The sequence below is a fragment of the Crocodylus siamensis genome, chromosome 1 (genome assembly GCF_052110815.1).
Source record: "Crocodylus siamensis isolate JL-2025a chromosome 1, ASM5211081v1, whole genome shotgun sequence".
NCBI classification, from domain to species: Eukaryota; Metazoa; Chordata; order Crocodylia; family Crocodylidae; genus Crocodylus; species Crocodylus siamensis.
This window is the reverse complement of record NC_143395.1, coordinates 400,269,311-400,294,344: the sequence shown is the minus strand read 5'-3', so window position 1 is coordinate 400,294,344 and position 25,034 is coordinate 400,269,311. Positions and strand designations below refer to the sequence as shown.

The following is a 25,034-nucleotide window of genomic DNA, read 5'->3' as shown; positions in this document are numbered from 1 at the left end:
AGAAACAAAATACTAGATTCAGCACTGCTGGTATAGGGAGATGGAAATTATTGCGCACTCTTATGTCCTAGCAATATCTGTTTCCTGGGAGAAGGCAAACATATGTGCCCTGCAGCTCTGAAACCATGCGAAGATTCATAGAAGTTTTTCTTCCCGATGGCGATACAGGAAACTGGTTTTCTGGGTTTTGTTCTCTTACCCTGTTCCTGCAACAAGTCTTGTCACAAGGGATCATTGCAAGGAAATCTACTGCTTTAAACAAGATAAACAACTAGTGAATATGACCTGTACACCTGTAGAAATCAAAAGCAAAAAAAGCTTACTAGATCATCCAAGTGGGCAACCAAAGACTGGATCTAACAATAATCTCTGTGGTAACCCAGTTAGCCGCAACAGCTCATACTAAAACTAGCTGCTTGGCACTTTGAAAGCAGGCACAAGGTATCACAAATAGACACTCAGAAATTGAGGCCTCAAAATTTGAAGGATGCTTAAAGAGTAGTTTGTCCCTTGAAACGAGAGAATACTTTGACCTGGATTGATTGTAGATTTGTGCTCAGAGCAAAGGATTTTAAGAGCTGAATTGCCACTCACCGGGTGCATCTCTATCTACCCATGCTGTAAGAAATACTTTGGTGCAGTTTGCAGCAGCGTCAGCCACTCCCGAGTCCAGTGTTTACATGTACATCTGGGACTGCTGCACTTTGAGTCAGGGCAGAGCAGCCCCAGGCTGGCAGGGGGCCCAGGGGTTCAGCCCCAGGTTCTGGGTGGCGGCATCAGGCTGTGTCGGGTCTGGCTGGGGCACAAGGGTTCCACAGTGCATGGCTAGGAGGCAGGCAGCCACCACACTTTAACATGCTTGTACCCCAGCCAGCTCCTGTCACTGTCTACACATGTGTTTCTGTGGAGTAAATTAATTTCTATCCGTGTATTGTAGTACTGTCAGGGACAGTACTATCCTATGGCAGAGTTAACTAATTTACTGGGTTCTAATACCGGTGCACATGTAGACTGTGATGATTTCATAGACATAGATTTAATAGATTTCATAGACATTTGGGCTGGAAGGGACCCTGGAGGGATCATCGAGTTCAGCCCCCTGCCCCAGGAGCAGGAAGTCAGCAGGGATCATAGGATCCCAGCAAGATAAGCATCCAAACGTGTTTTGAAGGCGTTCAGAGTGGGCACTTGAACCACCTCAGGCAGCAGTCTGTTCCAAACCTTGGGGGCTCAGACAGTAAAGAAGTTCTTTCTTATGTCCAGCCTGAGCCGGTCACAGTGGAGTTTGTGACTGTTTGATCTTGTCATCCCTTGCAGGGCTCTGGTCAACAGTTGTTCCCCCCAGATTCTGATGAGCACCCCTGATAAACTTATAGGTGGCCACCAAATCACCCCTGAGCCTGCGCTTTTCCAGGCTGAATAGCCCCATTGCTCTCAGCCTCTCATCATATGGTCTGTTTTCCTGCCCTCTGATCATGTGCGTGGCTCTCCTCTGCACCCTCTCAAGCTTCTCCACATCCTTTTTGAATTGCGGAGCCCAAAACTGGACACAGTACTCCAGCTGCGGCCTCACCAAGGCTGAGTACAACAGGAGAATGACATCCCGGGATCTGCTTGAGAAGCATCTATGGATGCAAGCCAGCGTTTTGCTCGCTTTACTAGCCACAGCATCACACTAAAGGCTCATGTTCATCTTGTGGTCAATGATGACCCCCAAGTCCCTTTCATCTGTAGAGCTAACCAGCAGAGCACTGCCGAACCTATATGTATGGTGCAGGTTTTTCCTCCCAAGGTGGAGAACGTTGCATTTTTCGGTGTTGAACACCATCAGATTCTCATCTGCCCATTTCATGAGTCTATCCAGATCTGCCTGGATCACCATCCTGTCCTCAGGTGTGGATGCTTTACCCCAGAGTGTGGTGTCGTCGGCGAACCTGGCCAGCCCACTTCTAACACCAATGTCCACATCATTGATGAAGATGTTAAACAGTATAGGCCCTAGGACAGAGCCTTGTGGGACCCCACTGGTCACAGCGCACCAACATGATTGACTCCTGTCAACCACCACCCTCTGGGTCCTACCACAGAGCCAGTTCCCCAGCCAGTTGATCGTGGTGACGTCAAGGCCGCAGTTAGCTAATTTAACCAAGAGGTGATTGTGGGATACCCGACTGAAGGCTTTTTTAAAGTCGAGGTATATGACGTCGATCTCTTCCCCTTTGTCCAGGTGATAAGTCACATGGTCATAAAAGGAAATGAGACTGGTCAAGCAAGACCTACCTGCAACAAACCCATGCTGGGTATCCCTCAGGATATTGCCTTCAGCTAGTCTGTTAAGGATGGCCTCCTTGATAATCTTTTCCAAGACTTTCCCCAGGATAGAGGTCAGGCTGATGGGCCTGTAGTTTGCCGGATCTACTTTCCTCCCTTTCTTGAAGATCGGCACCACATTGGCCGTCCTCCAATCATCGGGCACTTCACCGGAGCACCAAGAGCTCTCAAAGATCCGTGCCAGTGGCTGAGCTATGATGCTCGCCAGCTCCCTGAGTACCCTTGGGTGTAAACCATCAGGGCCAGCTGACTTGAAGGTATCCAGCCTGTTGAGGTGTTCCTTCACAAGTTGCTTTATTGTGGAGCTAATTAATCAACTGCAGTAAAGCGTATGTGTAGAGGCACCCACTGTGACTCAGTTTACCAAAATCTGGTCAGAATTTGAAACAGAAATTCTTCTGCTTGATTCCAAAATCCTGCTACTGATGTTTCATGGGAGATACAGTTCAGGTCATCCATGGTCAAGTTCCCTATGAGCCAAACTCCTTTACCAGAATCCTGGATAGCCATGTGATGGCCACAACATACAGTCACCCTTACATAGAAGCCATGGTGCTTCACTGGAGATATCATTTGATTAGAGAGTCCAACATATAGACAATAAAGGAACGGGATGCATCTGAATGTACCAGAATGATAATTCCCATGAGGAACCTTGAAGATGTTTTTGAGTTGAAATATTTTGGTTTTCAAGCTAAATAGTTCAGTTTTCAGGATTTATCTGAAAACTCAGTATCTTCCACAGGAGGAAAAAAGTTTCAACCAATACTCATTTTGAGCTGCTTGGAAAACAGCTAAAGAAAAGCTGTCCACTTTTTAAAGGCTTGTAAATATAAAGGGAAATGGGAAGTAGACAAAATTCTTGGGCTGGGGATAGGGAAGAATAGAAACAGACATACCTCCCAAAATTGCAAGTACAAAGCCCATTGGCTCCAATGCGAATTGCCAACATGTAGCAGATGCAAAATCAAACTTAATTTGTACCATATTTGGGAGCTTTTCCTGTTAAATTATTTGGGAATTGTGCACATAGAGAACTTTTTCATTTTAGTGCTGGTGAAAGGACTGTTTATCAATTTGTCTCCCAAGTACACATTCTGTCATGGAAATATATTCAATGGACAAGCTGTACCCATGGCTGAATAACTTCCGTATTCTGGGATGGGCACTGAGAAAAACTGGGAAACAAAACACTGGACATATTTACACATGAAATTAATGTAATGCATATTGCGCCAGAGTTTATTGCTCCCAGATGCCATGTTTACATATGTATCCAGGACCACACACTTTGAGCCAGGTTGGAGCAGCCCTGGCTGGCAGAGGCCCCAAGGATCAGCCTGCCAGCCCAGGGCTTCTCTGACCCAGCTCAGCATGCTGTGGAGGGGCTGGCTAGGGTACAAGTGTGCTCCAGTGTAGGGCTAGCCAGCAGGCACTCCCACACTGAAGCACCCAGCCAGCCCCATCATTGTCTATGCATGCGTTGCTGTGTACTAAATAATGACGCTGTGGGATAGTGCTTGTGTTTACAAGTAGTAAACCTAGGGCAGAGTCAATTAGTTTCCCGCAGCCTAATAGGGCTGCAGGTGTAGACATGAGACTTTACTGCAGAGCTAATTAGCAGGGATCCCCAATTTTCAGTTAAAAAAGATAACCTCAAATCCATATTTTTCTGTGATTAAAATGAAACACCACTAAAGAGGATTTTTGTCCTCAACTACCCTGGATTGGTGGGCAATCAGCTCATGACTTTGTTGGCCTAATTAGATTTTCTGTTTACATTACCAAGGTAGAATAAATGATGCATTCACTATTTTTTAAGACCACTAAAATCTTTATTAAATCTTGCTTACACTGAAAGTTTTATTTTTGTTATGCAGACAACCAAGAGTCTGTGGAAGGAGTTACAACTATGTTATATGACCTAAAAACTGTAAAGGACAGCACTACTGTTAAGGGTATGGACCTATTTTAAAAAACTCAGTAATTTAGAATTTAGTCCATTGACATGTATAGCTTTCTCACAAGCTGTTTCTTGTTTGACAGGCTATGACAGAGGAGGAGTCGAATTCTTTGGCAAAACTCTGGATCCTGGAGAAGCTAGTTCAACTCTTGTAGCCCTTTTTTTCATTGGACTTACTCTTCTGGTAACAGTATTAATCCTCCTCAGCCTTATAACATGCCAGAGAAAAAGGACATATTATGGGGCTATGCATCGCAAGTGCATGTTGCCAACCGATTCCCTATAGTTCTGTTTTTAGGATTGCTTTAGAGCTGCAGTGGGTTTCAAGGCATGCTGTTGACATACTTCAGGCTAGATATAGGATTATGGAAATGTACAAAACGAGCATCTAATCTGGCAACAGCAGTTCAGCATGTGTGAATGTGGGCTGCAGGCTTAGACTCCCACAGCCACAACCTGCTTGCTTTTGCAGCCTGATTTTGCTCTGCAAAAGTCAGTTGGAGCTTTGTCACCGAAATAGGCAGGAGCAGATTCAGGCTTATACTTGCTGATGTCAGTGAGTGCTCACCTGAGTATCTTAAGCAGGATTTGCCTCTGAGACCTCATCCCTTGCATCAAATGTCTGACTCACTCTGTGAAACTTAATTAGGCCATGTTATTTCAAGATTTTGGAACAAGCTGTGACTGGAGCTATGTGCAGCTCAGCCAGTTAGGGGGTTCAGGACAAGTTTTCTCTAGTTGCTGTTTGTGTTTGTATTGCCAAGGGGTTTGAGCTCAAGCAAGCAATAAAAGGCCTGTTGGGAACCACAGTAACTCCAGTAATTTTATGTGCACATTATAATGAGCTCAAAATCCTCTATGGAGACTGGCAAACACTAGTGATAGTTTTGACCAATATAGGTTAAATTTCTAGGAATTACTTTTGCTCCCTTTTAAGAAGCTGGGAGCAGAAACAGGGGCCAAAGCCTGTTGTCATTGATGTATGTATTCTCATGAACTTTCCTGGATTTGTAACCAGAGCACAAACCATGGGAGTTTTTCCATGCCCCTGGTTTTATAATTAATGATTTTCTCTTAGATAAAAAATATATTAACCCTAGAGAGAGGAATTTTAGCAGAATCCTTTTGCCAGGAAGATAACACACAGAACTAAACAAAAGTATTGCCTGTCTTTGCAAAAACATCAAGAGCAGAATTTGGCCCATACAACTCTGCTATGCTCAGCTTTTTTCAGTCAGCCAGATTTTGCAGGGTCTGTTGAAAATCTGGAAAAACTCCATTTGTTCGTTGGGGTACTCCAGATTTATACCAACCTATGATCAGAAAGTGGCTCGATGCATCTGCTGGAATTTAAGAACTATGCAGTGAGTGCCACATTTTTGAAGGTATCTAAATGGGATTTCAAAAGTGCTTCAACCCAATGAATGTTAATCACCCAGGCACTTCTAAGCATCACGCTGGGTGTCTATCTGTATGTCTAGACACCTGAATGAATACCTTTACAAATCTGATCCTAGGTTAGCAAAGAGAAAGATGATTTTGTAATTGCTGCTTAATGTCAGCCTAATTCTGTGACCTTTCTTCACCCAGGGTCGTATCATACTGTCTGATTTCAGTGGGACTGCTCAGGAAGTCAGGGAGGTGATCCCTGGTGTAAGGGTAACAGAATCAGGTTCTGTAACATAGTGATACTTGAATGTGGATAGTTTGTTTTGTAGGTATTGTTTATTCCTGCAACAAAAAGTATTCATGTTGACTACAGCCTTTGCAGGTGTTTACCAAAGCAAAAGCTATTTTTGAGCAAAAGGTTATTTTATCTGTGAAATAGTTTATCTTGAGTGTGATATTTCACAGTAAATTCAAACTGGTGCATAATGTATTTTTTTCTGTTGTGTATTTAAAATTTTTCTAAACACTGCAGGAAATTCCTTTGATTCTTCCCTGCATATAAATTAATGATGTCCTGCATTAATGCCCAGGTTATCAATATATAAGTGGTATAAGTGACACTATTTGGGTGAAGGGGGTTCCTCAATTTTGTCTTCTCTTGATTTTTTAAATAAAACAAAACACAAATGTTAGATAAGGCCTGATCTTGCAATCATTAGTCATTCAGGAAGTCCTTTACCACAAACTGCTTGTAAAAGGTTGCAGCACAGGGATCAAAAATAAGATAGCACTAACATTCTGACCATAAGTATCCCTTTGATCATAATGATTAATTTTAAAGCTTCCTATAGAGCTGGTTAAACTTCATTCCACCAAGGAAACCACAGATATTGTAAGGATAGCGTTCCTTTAGTTAGCTATCCTTACAATAAGGTCTCCTATTCTGCATTACATGCTGTTCATGCGTATAAAATACTTGCATACTGCATATAAATAATGTCAAAATCTCCATTTGGAATGAATCATAAATAAAGAAAAATGATTTTGGTATTTTTCTTTTTTCTTCCTAGCTGATTTTTAAAATAGGATCAAAAAATATGTTGATAGTATGATTTAAGGCTGTTAAATAAAGCTCACTGTATTGATAATAAAAGTTTACTGTTATTATGAACATCTAACAGAGTTTTTTAAATATTGGAATGCTTTGTTTCGACTGGGAAGCTGGACTGTAGGCTTACCTTCTACAGCTTGGCTTGCTTCTTCGCAGGGAAAGAGAAAGTAAAGTAAGAGGAGGGAGGGGGAAGAGGGAGGAAGTGGGAGAAGGAGCGCTCTCATTATTGACATGTGTATGTGGCCAGCGACTGTCACCCTTCCAACCCCAGTGCTCTGGGGGAGGGAAAGAAAAAATGCATAAAAGGTGGCATTTTTTGCCCCTGCTTGCTGCCTTGGGTCATTTACTGAGCTGTCTGTTCTGGCAGCTCACTGTCAGACCACTACAACTCGCAGCACTGATTTTCTAAAGGATTCCCTGCTTGCTACCCTAGCAATAGGGATTTCAGAATACCTTTTTATTGTAGGTGCTTTTATATTATTATTATATTTATTGATTTATTTTTTTGAATGCTATACTTGGATAGGGTTACTGTAGAATTTACTCTATATAGGAATTTATATATTTGTTTTTATATGTTCATTCTTTGCACCACACCAACGCTATTGAATTTATATACACAGGCAGATATATTTTTATTGTGTACATAAATCTCTTCACTGCACTAGACCTACATGTTTGAGTTCATATAATAACGCAAATACATTGATATATTTCTTGAAAAGGAGGACATGAAACACATCGTGAAGTGTGGGGGAAAGCCAGGTGGCCACACTGGCCAGCCTTCAGGGAGGAGTGAAAGACGGGATGGAGGGAGAGCTGTAAGTTCCCCGCACCAAACTGAGATGCAGCCTCTTTCCTCCAGCTAAAAGGGATGAGGCTGCTACAAGAAGCAAGGAGAGGGGAGCAGTGCCACTGCCACTGCCTGTGCCCGAGACTGCATCCCCTCCATGTGCAGCATAACCCCCCATCCCCACCCCCACCATGATGACAACCACAACCAGCAGCACCAGCACAACAGCCTACTCCACCCCTATGGCACTTCCCATGCTGAGCCTTCCAGTGCCAGAGGAAGAGTTGGTGCTGGATCTGGATGCAAGTGCCATAGCAAGGGAAATTCTGGGGAAGGAGGGGGAATCAGCTGAGTTTGTGCTCGACACCCCTCAAGTTTCCCTTTGACCCAGATCTCCTTCCCCAAAAGGCACTTCGGAGGAGGTTGATGTAGAGGTGGAGAGAAGCAGCTCAGTTGTGTCCGCTCCTCCTCCTGCTGTGCCTCTGCCTGCTGAGGAGGGGGAAAGTGCAGCAGCATCCATAGATGCACCTGCATCCCAGAAATGAGCAGGTGGTGAGGTCTGAGATCATTTTGAGCTGGCAAATGATCCCATGTATGCTATCTGCCTGCACTGCTGAGCCAAAACCAGCCACAGCAAGGGAACCAGCCAAAACCAGGCAGGGCAAAAGAACAAAACAGCTGTGAGGGACTAGCAGGGGAGATTATGCTCAGGGGCAACCAGCATGGGTTCATTAGGGGCAGGTTCTGTCAGACCAATCTGGTTGCCTTTTATGATCATCAGGTCACAAAATCCTTGGACACAGGTGTCGCGGTGGACGTAGTCTTTCTGGACTTCAGCAAGGCCTTTGACACTGTCTCTCACCCCATTCTCATTAAAAAACTAGGCAACTGTGGCATTCATGCCTACAGTCAGACGGGTCACAAATTGGCTAGAGGGCCACACCCAGAGAGTGGTTGTGGATGGGTCATTTTCGACTTGGAGGGATGTGAGCAGTGGAGTCCCCCAGGGCTCTGTCCTTGGGCCCACACTGTTCAACATCTTTATCAGCGACTGGGACGAGGGGGTGAAAAGCACCTTGTTCAAATTCACAGACAACATTAAGATGTGGGTAGAAGTGAGCATGCTAGAAGGGATGGATGGTCTACAACTAGATCTGGACAGGTTACAGGGGTGGGTGGATGCGAATAGGATGGGATTCAATACCGACAAGTGCAAGGTGATGCACCTGGGGAGGAACAACCAGCACCATACCTACAGGTTGGGGAACAACCAGCACCATACCTACAGGCTGGGGAACTCCCTTCTAGTCAGCACAGAAGCAGAAAAGGACCTTGGAGGCACTACTGATTCCAAGATGGACATGGGCCGGCAGTGTGGGGATGCAGTCAGGAAGGCCAACTGCACCTTGGCATGCATCCACAGACGGTTCACAAGCAGGTCCAAGGAGGTGATCCTCCCCCTCTATGCGGCACTGGTCAGGCCACAGCTGGAGTACTGCATCCAGTTCTGGGTGCCGCACTTCAGGAAGGATGTGGCCAGCATGGAGAGGGTCCAGAGGAGGGCCACCTGCATGATCCAGGAGAGGCTACGGGACCTGAACCTGTTCAGCCTCCACAAGAGAAGGCTGAGAGGGGATCTGATGGCTGTATATAAACTTACCGGGGGGACCAGCAGGGAATGGGAGAGGCCCTGTTCCTCCAAGCACTACTCAGAGTAACTAGGAATAGCGGCCACAAGTTGATTGAGACACTACTTCACAGTCAGGGCGGCTAGGATCTGGAACCAACTTCTAAGGGAAGTGGTTCTCACTCCTACCCTAGGGGTCTTTGCAAGGCAGCTAGATAATCACATAGCCAGGGTCATTTGACCCCAGCATCCTTTCCTGCCCAGGGCAGGGGGCAGACTTGATAATCTGATTAGGTCCCTTCCGACCCTACCAACTATGAAACTATGAAACAACTATATGAGCACCATGGGGATGCTGATGCAACTCCACAGGCACCACCTCCTTGCCCTTGCTCCTCCTCAGCCTGGCACTAGTGCCAGCATGCCCAAAGGGAAGTCCCCTGCTTGCTCCAAAGCCCCCGTCCCCACAAAGCAGAGGCAGGCCATCCTTGTCCAGTGGGAGAAAGGTGGACAGGAAGGGGGGCACATTCCAAAGGCAAGCAAGTTCACCCAGAGAACTGGGGAGATGTCTGCTGTCGATGGCCAGCCATTTTCCCTAGTTGAGCGGCCAGGGTTCAGATGGCTCATGGTGCTCGCAGTCCCATCATACCAAGTGCCCGTGTGCACCACCTTCAGTAGGACGGTGGTGCCATCCCTGTATGAAGCATGAATGGGGTACTTGAGGGAGGAGCTGCGCAAGGCAGGTCCACAGGTGGCCTTACACTTCACCTCGGACAATGGAGCAGCCAGGATGGAGGTCATGCCTACCTATCCCTCACAGGGCACTGGTGTGACCAGTCAGGCTGTCGGTGGGCTTTCCTTCAAGCCAAGGTACTGGATGAGTCCCACACAGCAGCAGAAATCATGGGGGCCAGGAACTGCTTGGTGCAGGGGTGGCTTGCTGGGCAGGGTGAGCTCACCTGCAGGTTCATGGTCACTGACAATGGGGCCAATATGCTCAAGGCAGTTCCTGACACCAACTTTGTTGGCATCCACTGTTTCATAGTTTCATAGTTTCTAGGGTCAGAAGGGACCTGAGCAGATCATCGAGTCCGACCCCCTGCCATGGCAGGAAAGAGTACTGGGGTCAAACGACCCCGGCAAGATGTATATCTAGCCTCCTCTTAAATACCCCCAGGGTAGGAGCCAGGACCACTTCTCTTGGAAGCTGTGTACCACACAAGTTGCACCTTGTTGTCAGGGATGCCTTGGAGGGGGACACGGCTGCTAATGGTGGCACTGCCACTACCAGCAAGCTCATTTCAAAATGCAGGAAGGTGGCAGGCTACTTCCACTGGAGCATCTGGGCAGTGGGGGGGAGAACAAGATGCTGTGGGATAAACAAAAAGAGCTGAGCATCCCGCAGCACAAAATCATGCAGGATGTGGAGACTTGGTGGAACTCCACATACCTGATGCTCAAGGGGCTGGTGGAGCAACAGAAGGCCATCCATGAGATGGCCTTTCTCAGGGAGATCAGGATCAGTGGCTCCCTGAACAGAGCTGAGTGGGATAGCATCTCCCAGATCTTGGTGGTCCTCAAGCCCTTCCTTGAGGCCACCGAGAGCCTCAGCGCTGCTGATGCCCTCCTTAGCCAGGTGATCCCCATAGTGAGGGAACTTCAGAACCAAATGGAGAGCTTCCAGGGAATCAGTGTTCCTGGCTGGGGCAGACCACTGTCACCAGACGTGCAGGCACTGGTGAGGAGGCTGAAGGAGGGCATCAGGAAATGGCTTGATTCCTCGCGGTCCAGTACAGGCCATGTGCTGGCCACCATGTGTGACCCAAGGTTGAAGGGCACTGTATGCGGCAGCCAAACACTGAATTAGTGGCTGGAGGTGCTAGTAAAGAAAGTTAGGGAGGCAGAACGGTGGAGGCGGGGGGATGTGGAACAGGGGATCCACTATCTCATGCTAGCACACCATCCATGAGCCAGTCTTGTCCTCTACCACATGCGCTGCCAATATGGGCTAAGGGAATGTCTTCTATGGTGGGGTCCAGGGCCACCAGACCCCACCATCAGGCAGGTAGTGCTCACACCTTCGTGGCTGCCTATCTTGCCGAGGATGTGGAACCGCTGCTGTGTGACCCCCTGTTCACTGACCATTGTGCCTAGTGAGAGGGTGTCCAGCATCACTGGGGATGTAGTGACACCCCACCACACCTGCTAGGATGCTGGTTTGGTGGAGCAGCTGGTGTTCCTGAAGGTGAACCTCCCGCTGCTGGGGTTCCCCAGGCTCCAGGTGCAGATGGACTGAGTGCCACCCTTCTCGCTCTGTCCACGCCTATTTCCTTTTTTCATTTTTTTAAAAACCAGGTAATGTCCCGCTCTCAGCTGGAGGGGGCACTAACTGCATCACCAGCCAGCAGGGGAAGAACATGTCCCTGCTGAGCTCATTCCCCTGCTAGGACAAACTTAGAGGTATGGGATGGGGCTATGGGGAAGGAGGAGACCCCAGGTCCTGAACATGACCGCTAAAACTGCACCCTGCCAGGGTAGGGAGGCCTGGTGGGACTGTTGGTGGCGCAGCAGCCTCATAAATGCCAGGACCAATGATCCCCTGGTGAAAGGCAGGTAGGAGGCACCATAACCTCCAGCTAATGCATATATGCACACAGTCCTGAATGGAGAAAACCCAGACCTGTCATGTCTTTGACAGGCCTGATGCTTGCGGGTTACAGTGCAGTTGTGAGACTCCCGGTGTGCTCGGCTTAGCTGCCCGGGATGCCAGCTTTTGGGTTGAAAAACCCTTTGTCAGGCTGAGGAAGTACCTGGAAATGGAGGCATCAGGAGGTGAGGGACAGGCTGGGGTAGGGGGGGAAAGGGGTATGTAGCAGCACAGGTAAAATTGCAGAGGTTCCTGGGGAGTCAGATGTCCGGCAGGTTGCAGCGTGTCATAATTCCACTGTCTAATCTACACTGAGTCCATGAGTTTCTGTACCTAGGAGACTGATAGAGTGAAGTTCATAAGCCTGGCTGTGAAAAGTGATTTTTAATTTGTTCCCTCTCAGGATCAGGCCTGAGAAACTGGAGGCATTTTTGGTGAGGAAAGTGCCCCCACAGGTAGTTGGGTATTGTTGTTTTTGATAGATTCTGGTGTGCAGTTTGTGGGGGTACTGGAGACAGTTGGCAGGTTTTGTGTTTTGAGCTGTAGGACGTTGGCTTCAATTCTGGTAGTTAGGTGCTTGTTTGAATGTACAAACCACTTTTCAGAGCTGGGCCTATGAACTGTACTTCAGCCTCCTAGGTAGTAGGTACAGAAACTCATGGACTCAATATACACAGGGGAGTTCTGGCACACTGAAACCTGCCGGATACACCCCAGGTACCTCTGCACTTTTACCTGTGCTGCTACATCCCCCCTTTCCCCCTCACCCCAGCCTGTCCTTCACCCCCTGATCCTCCATTTCCATTTTCACTGACTGGCTTTCTTCCCTGCCTTGCGTGCCAGGCCAGCCTCTGGCTTCTTTACTATTCCTTCCATCCAGGACCAGGAGACACACCGACTGCTGGTACTTCCTCAGCCTGACAAAGGATTTTTCAACCCGAAAGCTTCCTAAAATATATTTTTCTAACTATTCTGGGTTTTTTTCATAATAAACACATAAACATAAAAACACAAGATAAGCCATCACACACCACGAGTACATATACCCATCCAACACAACATCTTTACTTCTTGCTGTCAATTCCTTTATAACAAGAAAGGCTCTGTGACCGTTCTGTGTGGCTACCTTAGATGCTGCTGGTGCTGCTGGTGCTATTGGTGTTGAGTCACCTACATTATTTTCACCTGCCGTCGTTTACAGTGGTGGACTGGACCGAGGCTGTAGGGGAGGAGGGGACCTCACTGGGGCACACTGCTGTATTGTGCAAAAGCCCCAGCACCAGAAAGGGCACTCCTAAATACAAATACACACACACACACACACACACACACACACAGAGTCGCACAGTGAGGGCGCACCTAACAGACATGCACTAGGTGTTCCTACTTGAGAGGAAAGAAGGGCCTGACAGTTCTGGCTGGCTACCTTAGATGCTGCTGGTGCTATTGGTGTTGGGTCACCTACATTACTTTCACGTGCTGTCGTTTAATGTAGTGGACTGAGTCAAGGCTGTAGGGGAGGAGGAGACCTCACTGGGGCACACTGCCATGTTGGGCAGAGGTCACAGCATCAGAAAGGGCTCATCTGAACACACACACACAGTGTCACCCACCCATGTCACGAGTTTTGCCTGTCAACAGCCAGAGGCGCAAGGCCCCAGAACCCAGAGTCCCCTTGCACCCATCTCATTGAGAGCCGGCAGGCTTCATGGCCACAGCATGGCCTAGCAGACAGGCCTTCAGTGGTTTCCCCCACCCTCTGCTCCAAGACAAACAGTAGCACAAGCACCCATGTCACGAGTTTTGCCTGTCAACAGCCAGAGGTGCAGTTTCCTTGAACCCCCTGCACCTATCTCCTTGAAACTTGGCAGGCTTCGTTGCCTCACAGGGGCTAGCAGGCCTTTAGTTTTGACCCCACTGTGGCTTAACACATACAAGTGACAGTAGTTTTGCTCTCAAGACTTTGGGAGGCAGTTTCTCTGAACCCCCTGCACCTATCTCTGTGACACTTGTCAGGCTTCATGCCCTCAGAAGGGGCTACCATTTCTGTAAGTTTCATTGAAACCAAGCCAGAAACGACAGTTATTGCCTGTTTTGACCTTCCCCATTATATCCTATGGGCGAAACATTGAAACAGGCTTGAAATGCAAAATTGTTTTGATGGAACAATACGGGATAGTCATTTCAGCTCGAAACAAAAGTTTCCATCGAACAGTCGAAACATCCCTGTTGGTAGGAGTGTTGCCAGCAGATCAAGGGAAATGACTCCCCTCTATTCAGCCCTAGTGAGGTCACATCTGGAGTACTGTGTCCAGTTTTGGGCCTCCCACTATGGAAAGGATGTGGACAAATTGGAGAGTGCAGCAGACATAAGTGGCACTAGAAAATATTATTTGGGGGGACGTGGGCTGGGTGGTGTGGAGCGTTCCCGCCTGCCCCGTCCCTCTCTCTCGCAGGGTTGCTCCAGGACCGGTGCACACTGGCACTGTGTGCACAGTGGCACAGGAGTGCACAGTGGAGGCACTGTAGTGGCAGTGGTGCTGGAGCCACTGTTACCACCCAGTTTGTGGAGGCTGAGCCCCATTAGCCCCAGTCCTTGACTGCCTATGCCAGCAGAGGGTAATGAAAAATGGTTAGGGGGCTGGGGAACATGACTTATGAAACACCTGCTAGGTAGAGTTGGATGTGGAATAAAATCTCAGAGCAGTGTTCAAGGAAAGCACCCTAGCAAAAATCACAATGTCTATCCTTTCCTAGGAAGGCTTTCAACTCAGGGTGGAGCCACCCTAGTTCCTCATTTATGCTTTCTATCTGCTTATCCTTCTCCCCCACAGCCCAAATTTTCATATACACCTGTTTGGTAACAGGTTTATTCCTCTAAATAGTAGTTGCATAGTTATTTTTTTGAGCTCTGCTGAAATGCTTAATAAAGTAGTCCTTTCTTTTTTTTTTTATTGTTTATCTTGCCCAGCTTTTTTTTTTAATTGATGATCTTGCCCAGCTTATTGAATTCAATGCAGAGCTTTCATTTGCAATCATGTGTTTGTTGTGCCAGCAGAGACCTGGCTTGGGTACCTTGGCTGGGACAAAGTGACTTGAGAGGGAGAGGCAGTCAGCACTTCCTTAGAGGTTATTAAGCATCCAATCCATCAGCCCACAACGAGTTATGTTTCCCACAGTGGCATCAAACTGTTGTTTTTCAAGGTACCTCATGACTTCCTGGAGAATATCCCCCACGCTGTAGCCCTTCTTGGATGCTTTTTCAGCTAGCAAAGGGAGCTTCTTCAGATCCTCCTCATTTCCATGCATGAATGACAGATTTGGCAAATTCAGCTGGGAAGCAGCCATCCACTGGAGGATGGCCTGAAGCTCTTTGTTTTGTGAGCTGGTGTTGGCATTCTGGCTGGTCACTATCACTTGAGAACCTGAGGAGGAACCCGTGAGTGGGTTTCCATTCTGTTTTGATTGTGAAGCTCTCCTGGATGTTGCTTGAGCTTTTGCAGATGAGGCACCAAATGCATTGGGGTCCTCTGATGAGTCACCGACAGCTAAGTCAGCGCCACTGCCTTTGACCATGAAGAGACACAACTTCATTGCAGATTCCACCAGCTGGTCAATAAATTGCTTGTTGACCTGATCCATATTGTCAAACTGCTCCATGGCTGAATTGGGCTGCTTGGCTACAGCCTGTTTGCCAGGCTCGCATTCACTGGCAGGAGTATGCTGTAAGCTCTTATTTGTCTCACTGGAACTGTTTTCTGTATTGAACCCAGCTTCACACAAGACCTTCTGTATGATGGACAAGAGGATACTTGATATGTCTCCCTTTTGGGAGCTGAGCTGCTGTTGGTAATCGTCCCTTGTCCCTGCTGGCCTTGACCCAGAAGTCTCTGCCAAGGACTTGGAACTTTGGCTGTTCCCAGCTTTTTTGAAATGTGAATCCCGAGAAGCATATCCACATGAAGTGGCACTTGATTCACTAGAGTCCTTGCCATTGTTTGTCTGTTGCAAGAGATGTTGTTGTATCAACATTAAGGCAGTCACAATGAGGTCTTTTGCGTACTTATCCATGGAGCAGTGCTTTTCTGAAGGCTTGCATGAAGACGATTGGGATTTGTTTCCTCCTTTTTCCTTGTCTTTTCCAGAGCTATGCATTTCACTTTTCATTGCTGTAAACTGCATGGCTTGAGATTTTGGGTCCTGGGACCCTGATTTAAGTGATGTAAATGCTAGACTTTGAGACCTGGCTTGTCCTTTATCTTCTGCTAGGATTTGAAAAAGGCGTTTCACCATTGCTTCCAAAATTTCAGTAGACTTCTGGCTTGCTACACTGAATAGATTTTTCTTCACTGTAGCAACAAAATCAGAGTTTGTCATGAGCTCACCTGTAACATTATGCAGATTTTTCATTATTGAGTCTATTAAGTCTGATATAACCTCCCTGGTATGTTTGAGGAGTACTTTCTTCAAAACTACACAAGCTGGAAGTGTATGTTTTTGGACTTTTGTGGTCTTCAAGAATGAGAACATCATATCTGAAGCAACCTGGTTTGCATAAACCATTAGCCCTTTGCTGACAGAAGTACCAGAATCATCTTGCCTGGAGTTTTGGGCTTGCTGATACATTTGCTTATCTGACGGTTTCTCTCTTTGTTTGCAGCCCTTTTGATTGGACATCTCGCCATAGAAAAGTGATGTTTTCTTGGAGCCTGAATTATCTTCTCCCTTAGTAGTCCTCTCTTGAAATGCCTTGGGAGATGGAAGCGTACCACAAGTGTCTTGTGTACTTGCTTCAACAGCTTCATTCACCATCTGTGTTGCAATTTTGCTCACAGAGCCACAGGTATTATTTTTCCCTTCGTAAGTGGCTCCATGAATTGCTTGCTGTATACAGTTTTGGGCAGTTCCTTCCAGTTTGTCTGTGATCTCCTTTTGTGCCAGTTGAGCAACCAAGGAGCAGAGTTTATTTACATAGTATGAAACATCATCAGTGTCTCCCTTGTTTCCTTTTTGAGCGCCAGCACACTTTAACGATGTGTCATTGTTCTGGTACAGTGGTGTATTTCTGAAGTTGTCACTACCTTTGTGTTTCTGTGGATTATCTGAAGGGGCCAGTGCATGCTGGAATCCAACTGCATATTTCTGAAGGTCATTGTTGAGCCAGCTCATAATGCTAAGTTCATCAGTTGAACCTTGTTTAAAAAGACAAACCGCTCCTTCAGTCTTAGAATGATCTTGTTTTTCATTGTCTTTTATTACAATGACCTCCTTTTCCTCCATGTTTACTAGATCAAGTTCATTTGAATGTTCAGAGATGCTGCTGGACTGGCTTGCAGCTTTCTTTGCTTTTGGATCATTGTCTTTTAAATTCAGGCTGGAGATGTCAACAAAAGCGATCACTTTACGGTCCTGGTCCGTCTGTCCTTCAGGTTTGTATAAGTCTACTTTACACAGGCCTGCCTGGCTGTGTAGCCAGTCAACTTCCTGAGACATCTTTGCAGGTTGACGATGGAACTGTACCCAGGACTGTAAAGTGTCCTTCTGTCAGCTGAGCTGCAGTGATGACCCTGCCAGTCTCGATGTTACCTCTTCTCTCAACTTCCCATGCTCTTTTGCTGCCAGATTTGATGTTCGCTGTGTTGCCCTTTGGTTTCTATGGCAGCACTGACATCACAAAGATTCAGTTTCACCAACAGCTAGTGATGTGTTGGCCCTGGTTCAGCATTCGCCGTTATCCTGGTCTTTGCCTTAGGTTGTAATAAATCTATTTCCTTGGGTTTTGGAGGATGTTTTCAGATGGGACTGGAAAAGTGAGGGAATGAGAAATCTGTTTCCCTCTCCTCTCCATCCCCATCTCCCAACCCGTGATTTAAAAATGAGGTGGCAACAACTCTTACTAAACTATTCTTTGGGATATACAGTTAATGCAATGGTAGTTTGGCACAGTTTAGTTTCTGGTTAGAAGAGGGAGTTTGGTAAGCAGAGTTTGGTCTTATTGAATTCAATAAGCTGTCATATACAAGTTGGGCAAGATCATCAATAAAAAAAAATTAAAAATAAAGGACTACTTTATTAAGTATCTTAGCAGAGCTCAAAAATAACTATGCAACTACTAGCAACAACATGAAGAATAGCTCAGCAACAGTTTGTAATGGTGGAACAAAACACCTCTAGGTGTGAGAAACTTGTTTCTCTCTCTTACCAGCTTCTCCAGCACAGAAAGGGTGTTGACACTTGGTTTCTTTAATACCATTTTGGGGATGAGGACAGACCACCTGGAAAGCACAACCAAAAAGTCCACTGGTAGAAAGAATAGTTGTTGAAAATAATCATAGTCTACTTTTATGTTTCATGAGGCACATTTGTGTTTTGTGTGACTGGGTGGGTTACCATCCTGCTGCTAAGTCAGGCTCTGTTCACTTCCAGTGCTAGTAGATTATGAGCCTGACAAGCAGAAAACCAAAGAGATATACCATGTACATTTCCTATAGCCGTGGAAAAAAGGAGAAGTGTTATGGGTAGGTCCATACCCTGACAAGCCAGAATTAGGACCCTCTCCAGAAGAGACGGAAGGACGAGAGGTGGTAGAGCTAGGCATACGGTTGACTGAACAACAGAGAATCCAAGCAGCACTCCATTTACTCTTAACATTATAGTGCAATAAAAACCAGCTTTAATTTAAATTACAGGGAAGAGGAAGACTAAAACAATACCAGCATAAAATATGACAATGTCACTTACTCGCACACCAAGCAAACATGCTTTCAATATGCTTGCATGCTTAAATACAAGCAGAAAAGGAAAAGTACACCCACTAAACATTTTCAGAATCGTACATCCAGTACAAGTCAGCAGTGCCTAGCCAAATTTATGTAGGGGAGAACAGATAACATTACAGGGATGATGAGTAGGGAACCACTTCAAACATCCTACCCTTCAGTTATTTCTTCAGTTAATCTCATAAACCAGATACAAATAATCAGGGACATGGAAATGTGCTATGGGTGCTGAACAACTCTAGTAGTACCATTAGTGTTCACATCTGAACCAGTCCCAAGCAGTCACAGGAAAGGAAGATACTCAGAACCTGTGGCTATAACCATTTCCAACCAGACTCTTAGCAAGCATTAAAATATACAACTCAGTAGAAATAAAGCCAACTAAAACTGCCATTTTAAATGACTAGGCACTTTGGAGATGCAAAGGTTGTATGTCATGCTTGTAAGAAAGGTAAGGACTGACCCCAGCAGTCAAGGGGTGACACTCTGTATCAAGACGGGAAACCAAAAGAATCACAACTGGCATCAGAAGTCATTCTGTGGTCAACATCTGATCAGGACAATCCAATCTCACAGTCTCACCCTGCTGCCTCGCCTGCTGTGCCTTGTTGTTGAAAGTAATGAGGGGAGGCTGCCCCCAGAAACAGGTGAGTGTAGATGCTATCTCTCTCTTTCTCTCTCTTTTTCTCTCTCTTTCCCAGCATTCGTCACTCCCAGAAGACTAAAGGTTTAGTGACTTAAGGACTAAATCTGTTGCATCCTTCTGTGCCTACAGCCATGCCCATGCCTCACAGGTATTACTCTGTTGCCATTTGATCCCTTGTTACAAACTTTAGTGTATGGCCTACTCTGGCTATTAGCTGGTGGCCCAGGCCCACTGTCTCTGGCCTGGCCTTTCCAGTCTCCACAGCCTTCACTATCTCACTAGTCCTCAGGCCTGCTGGCACTGTCTTGCCCTGTTTCAGCCCACCTGGCATCCCTGCCCAGGGCAAGGCATCTCTGCACTCTGCCTCCCTTACAGCATTTGGGCTTCAGCCTCACACAGTTCACCGGGTCCCCAACCCTGGCAAGTTTTTGTGCTGGGTGCCCTGTGACCAGTCTGTCCTTTGTAGCCACATCTTTTCCTTTGGTTATACAACAGACATAAATAAGCACAATTAAAACACATTCATCCTGCATCCACAAAGCTCACCTCCCACAAACTATAACTCCCAGGGCAGGGCAGGGCAGGGCAGGGCAGGTTTGATTTAAATTGCTGGTCAGGAAGTCTCAATTTAATCACAAAAAAGTGCATTCTTGTTTAATATCCTCTATTCATTTAACTTCTTGAAACTTTGCACTTTTAGAGAGAGGTAAAGGCTTGATTCTGTGTACACAAACAGCAGAGAGACAAGAGGGCTGATGGTAGGTAATCACTAATCAGGTCTTGTTATCTCTCATCTCCATATACTGCTGTTAACTAGGATGTTATCTCTGGAGACACAAATCCACAGTCTGAGAACAGAAACTAAGCATCACAGAGGTGTTTAATGGGATCTTCTAGACTAAGCACTTGTCCCTCCCTAATGGATGGCCTTGTTTCCCTGGGTACTACTTCTCTGCAGTCAGCTTCCTTGACTGCCTGCTCAGGCTCAGGGACCTTTCAGTCACCTGGCTTCACCTGCCACCATGCACAAGAGTATCTGTAATCCAGGGGTGCATGGGTGTGTGGGGGGAGGGTGGAGGACTGGGGTGTGTGGGAGTATGGTGAGGGGGTGCATGGGGGCTGGGAGAGGATGGCTTTGGGTATGCGTGGGGTCAGGTGGAGAGTGTGGGGGTAGGTCCTCAGAGTCCCTGGTGTGAGCAAGTCCCTGGAGCCACATGTATCAGCAAGCAGGGCCAGACCTGCCCAGCCTCATGGCGCACAGCTCCTGCCTGAGTTCCTGGCTACAAGTGGCAGCACATGTGGGGCCACCCACACCCAGCCCCATAGCACTCCTGCTCAAGTCCCTCGCTGCATGTAAGAGCAGCATGTGGGGCCAGCCCCACCCCATAATGCACAGCTCCATCTGGAGTCTCTGGCTGCACCTAGTGGGAGAGTGCAGGGCCAGCCCCACAGTGCAAACTCTGGCCCTCCTGCAGCATGCAATGCCAGCACAGCCTGGCCCCATAGCATGCAGCTCCCCATACTCCTGGCCCCTTTTCCCCCACAACGGGAGTCTCTGGCCCCTGGTCCAGTAGGGCCCTTACCTGAATTCCCACTTGCAGGGAGAAGGACTGGGAAACAGCCATAGGATAGCCAGGCAAAAGCCTTTCTGGTGCTCCCTACCTTGGGGCTGGCTTGGGCCAGGCCAGGCTGGGTTGGGGGGTGGTTATTTAGCAACCAGAGCCACATCTCCTGTATGGAGGTGCCAGCTTGCAGAGGGGCAGCCCAGGGCCAGGCTGACAAAGGGGCCCCACGGGCTGGATAGAATTGCCCAATGGGCTGGATATGGCCTGCGGGCTGTATTTTGCCTGCCCCTGGTTTAGATGGAGGAATTTTCCATTTTTTCCCTGTACAAATAAACGGTTATCCCACAGTTACAGGCAAGATATGGAGGCAGGGTTGAGTTGCACCTTACAGGGCTGACTAAACCAGAAATGCATAGCATAAGCTTTTGTTAAACAGATAGCTTTACCTCATTCAGTGCTTCATCTGATGAAGTAAAGCCACCCGCTTAATAAAAGCTTATGCTATACATCTCTGGTAAGTTTTGTTTGTTCTTTGGCTTACATCTCTCCCCGGCTTTTACTCCCCATAATGTATTTATAGGAAGCAAACATACCCCCCCTCAGCCTTCATTTTACTCGAACAAACAAGCCAAGATTTTTTTGTCGTCTTTTGTAAAACAAACATTATTTCTCTTGATTTTTCTGTCTGAATTCGTCTTTCTTGAACAGAGTGTGCGCAGAATTGTACGCAGCTTTCCATGAGAGGTCTCACCTGTGCTCTGTATGGTAACAGATACTTTCCTATCTCTGCTGAAAATGCATCTCATGAAGCAAACCCACTGCTTATGAAAGCTTATGCTATGCATCTCTGATTTAGTTCATCTACAACAGTGTGTCTCAACCTTTTTTGACTCGAGGCCTCTCCATACTGTCTGTGAATTGAGCAGCACCACACTTCAAAAACTAATTTATTTGCATCCGCTGCAGGGCCTCCCGGCAAAGGGTGCAGGTAGCAGCCAGGCGGAGACAAGCCCGAGCCTGTACTTATCTCCTCACACCTCAGTGCACCCTGCAAAAGATCTCATGCTACCCCAGGAACCTGGACCTCCTGGTGGAGAATCACTGGTCTGCAGCAGAGGGTCTCAAACAGCGGTCCGTGGACCACCACTGGTCCGTGAGCTCCATTCAGGTGGTCCGCAGAAAGGTTGTAGAACAATCGAGAATATCTGTACTTGTAAGGTAAGACTATTGATATTAAAATAGTTGTGTGCTTTGATTAAAAAGTTTATTAAGTGGTCTGTGAGACCCTCAGCCATTTTCAAGTGGTCCATGAAAAAAAAAGTTTGAGAACCACTGGTCTATAGGATGCAAAATTACCCTGCTTCCTGCCTGACTTCGGACTACGAGGGCTAATACCTGTGTGTTTATACTGCCACCCAAAGGGTGACTAGCGTGGGCATGGGGGGACATGGTGAGCTCCCACAAGCGGTGGTGGTGACGTTGGTGGCGGGACCATGAGGGCCGCAAGCGGGGAGCTCCCGCGGGAAGCCACGGCAGTGTTGGTGACAGGCGCTGACTGGGGGTCTGCGACCGCCTGCAGACAGCATCGGCAGAGGCCAGCGGTGCTCGCGGCAGGGGCGGGGTGGCGAGGGGAGACACCATGATCAATCAGGTGGTTTTCCCAGGGTAGGGGAAGCAGCGTGACCACGTAGGCGAGCTCCCCAGGGTAACTGTCTCTGATATGTCCTCCATAGGAGGTCTATATTGAGCAGATTCTTTTTGGTATTGGGTGGTGGAACCGGAGCGTGCTCCATCCACTCCATGCATTGACCTGGTATTGCAGTGCTTCCAGGACCGGTGCAAAAAAACAGAAAAAAAAAAAAAAAAGGGGTGGCGAGTGGCGACTGCCTTCGCAGACGGTGCGCACGTGCACCCACGGCACTGTGCTGGCGAGTGTGGGCGCACCCACCCTCCCCAGCATCAACCTGGAGGAGCCAAGATGCAGCTTCACGGCCGGCAGCGATACCGCCTGGGCCTGCACGGTCCTCACATGCCAGCTTTCTGCGAGCGGCCTGAAGCCACGGGGACCGGCAGCGCAGCCCAGACACGCGGGGCGCCGCGCCTCCGGGCGGGCGAGCAGCGGAGCCCCCCGAAACCCCCCGGCTGGCCCTTTACCGGGCCGGCGCCTAGCTCCGCGCCCTGGTGCGGCGGGGGGGGGGGGGGCGCCCGGGGTGTTTCCCTCGCTCGCAGCCTCCAGCGTGGCGGGACGCGACCCGCAGGCCGGGCGGCAGCTGCGCCCCGGCGCCTCGGCTGCTCGCCGGCGGGCGGCGCAGGGGGCGGGGCGAGCCGAGCCAGCCGCCGGGCGCCGCCGCAGAGCAGCGGAGGGAAGCGGTGGGCCATGGCTATCGCGCACCTTGCCACCGAGTACGTCTTCTCCGACTTCCTGCTGAAGGAGCCGGCCGAGAGCCGCTACAAGGGGCTGCGGCTGGAGCTGGCGCTGGACAAGATCGTTACGTGCATCGCCGTGGGGCTGCCGCTGCTGCTCATCTCGCTCGCCTTCGCGCAGGAGATCTCCATCGGTAACGCGGCCGGGCCGGGCCGGGCCGGCTGCTCTGGCGGCCCCGGCCCCTCGCTTCCCCTTTGCTTCTAGCCGCGAGGTCACGCTGCGTTTGGGCAGGCTGAGGTATCTTAAGCCCCCCGGGCGTCTGAAGCCAGGCAGGAGGCGGGGTAGATTTGCCTCCTGGAGACCGGTGGTTCTCAGACCTCGTGTGGGAGACGCGTGCTTCTGTTTGCCCCGGCTGGGGCCGAGAGCGCGTTAGGGCGGGGGCTCTTCTGGGCGGCTGTGAGAGTGCCGTGCCCCTCCGCGCCTCCAAGGGGCCTAGGAGCGGGTCCAGAGAAGGGCGGCGAGGGGCTCCCGGAGGAGGCGAGGTGCGGTCAGTGCAGAAGAGAGGCTCGTGGCCGGGCAGGAGCACGGGTTGCTGAATCCCACACGGCGAAGAGAAGTCGGTGGGGATTGATTCTGGACTCTCTGGCAAGACCAGGACTAAGGGCACCGATACACGAGCAGCGAGGCTGCTGCGATGCACCCCAGTGGCAGCGTCGGGGCACACTCAGTCGAGTCCGATAGCAGCCTCCAGAGCCTCATGTATCAGCATCCCTACGCTTAAAAATGGCAGCAGGGGTGCTTTATCTAAAGCTTGTTCGATGAGCTTTACATGAAGTCCCTCAACCAACATTTTTAAGCTCAGGGGCGCTGATACGTGAGACACTCTGGGCGTTTTAATTAGCACAGCTCTCAGAGCTGCTCTAATTAAAGCACCCCCCTCCCGCTTCTGGAGCACGTGTATACACGTAACCAACCAAAGGAAGTTCTCTTTCACCCAGCGTGTAACCAAAGTGTGAGCTTGTTGTCACCAGGTGTTGTGGGAGCTGATGCTTTAGCTGGCAAATTCAAAAAGGAATGGGACACACTCTTGGAGGAAAGGGGCATGAGGAGCTGATGAGCACTGGAGCGAGGGGCACAGCCTCTGAAACTGGACTTCCAGACCTTAAATGCTGGAGGCTGCAAACCGGAGGAGCGGTGCGGGGTGGGAAAGAGCCGTGGTCAGATCCAGTTCACTCTCCCTTCTAGCATCCGCTCTCGGCCCCTGTGTGACAGACGAGTGGGCAAGATAGACCCATGGGCTGACCCAGTAAATGGCTGTTCGTATATAGCGATCCAGGCAAAGCCCTGGCCGTCTCTGCTCCGTCGTTCTCTTTCTGTTCAGCCGTTAAATGATGTTACATTTGGCAGGGAACAAATGTTTGATTGTTATGTTTACTTGTGTTCTTTGTTGGACTTTGATATTACAGTATATCGGGAGTACTTTATTTTACGTGCTGTTGCCTTTGGTATGTTTATGGCCCTTCGAGTGAGTATCTGAGAACCTTACAGTCTGCAGCATGTTTACGCTGAGAGACTGCCGGTGAGGAAGGGCTTTTATCCCAGTTGGGTAAGTAACTGGGTCACTGTGTCTCGGTTCCCCAAACACACAAGGTCAGAAAGAGAAGTCAGTGGTGAAATGGGGGATCTCATCTCTCAAGCCCATGCTGACATCCCAGCTACTGATCTGTCTTTTTTCATGCTCTCTCTTTCCCTGCTCTTATTGTCTGTTATTAATAGCAGCATTCTCCTAAATGTGATTATAGAGGCCAAATAGCTCTG

General features: G+C 48.4%; 3 protein-coding genes, 1 long non-coding RNA gene and 1 pseudogene across 5 annotated transcripts in view; 3 read left to right on the top strand and 2 right to left on the bottom strand.

Annotated features, from left to right (window-relative positions):
* Nucleotides 1-6,854, top strand: part of HEPHL1 (hephaestin like 1) — a 59,459-nt gene extending 52,605 nt beyond the window's left edge. For both annotated transcript variants that reach the window (XM_090030551.1, XM_090030550.1), the window contains 2 exons: nucleotides 4,212-4,289; nucleotides 4,378-6,854. In XM_090030551.1, coding sequence (XP_089886677.1) covers nucleotides 4,212-4,289; nucleotides 4,378-4,580 — 281 coding nt within the window. In that variant the 3' untranslated portion in view covers nucleotides 4,581-6,854. The remainder of the gene's footprint in view (nucleotides 1-4,211; nucleotides 4,290-4,377) is intronic.
* The window catches only part of LOC149875294 (uncharacterized), a 48,645-nt gene that overhangs the window by 3,610 nt on the left and 20,001 nt on the right, over nucleotides 1-25,034 (bottom strand). The window lies entirely within an intron of this gene.
* LOC149875296 (A-kinase anchor protein 4-like) lies at nucleotides 14,546-17,447 on the bottom strand. Its single transcript, XM_090030552.1, has one exon. It carries the CDS (start codon nucleotides 17,352-17,354, stop codon nucleotides 14,985-14,987), a length of 2,370 nt encoding a protein of 789 aa, XP_089886678.1. The 5' UTR covers nucleotides 17,355-17,447; the 3' UTR covers nucleotides 14,546-14,984.
* Nucleotides 22,544-22,698, top strand: LOC149875295 (U2 spliceosomal RNA; annotated as a pseudogene).
* The window catches only part of PANX1 (pannexin 1), a 37,380-nt gene continuing 35,531 nt past the window's right edge, over nucleotides 23,186-25,034 (top strand). The window contains exon 1 of the mRNA XM_090030553.1: nucleotides 23,186-23,409. Within this exon, the coding sequence (XP_089886679.1) occupies nucleotides 23,229-23,409 (181 nt within the window). The 5' untranslated portion in view covers nucleotides 23,186-23,228. The remainder of the gene's footprint in view (nucleotides 23,410-25,034) is intronic.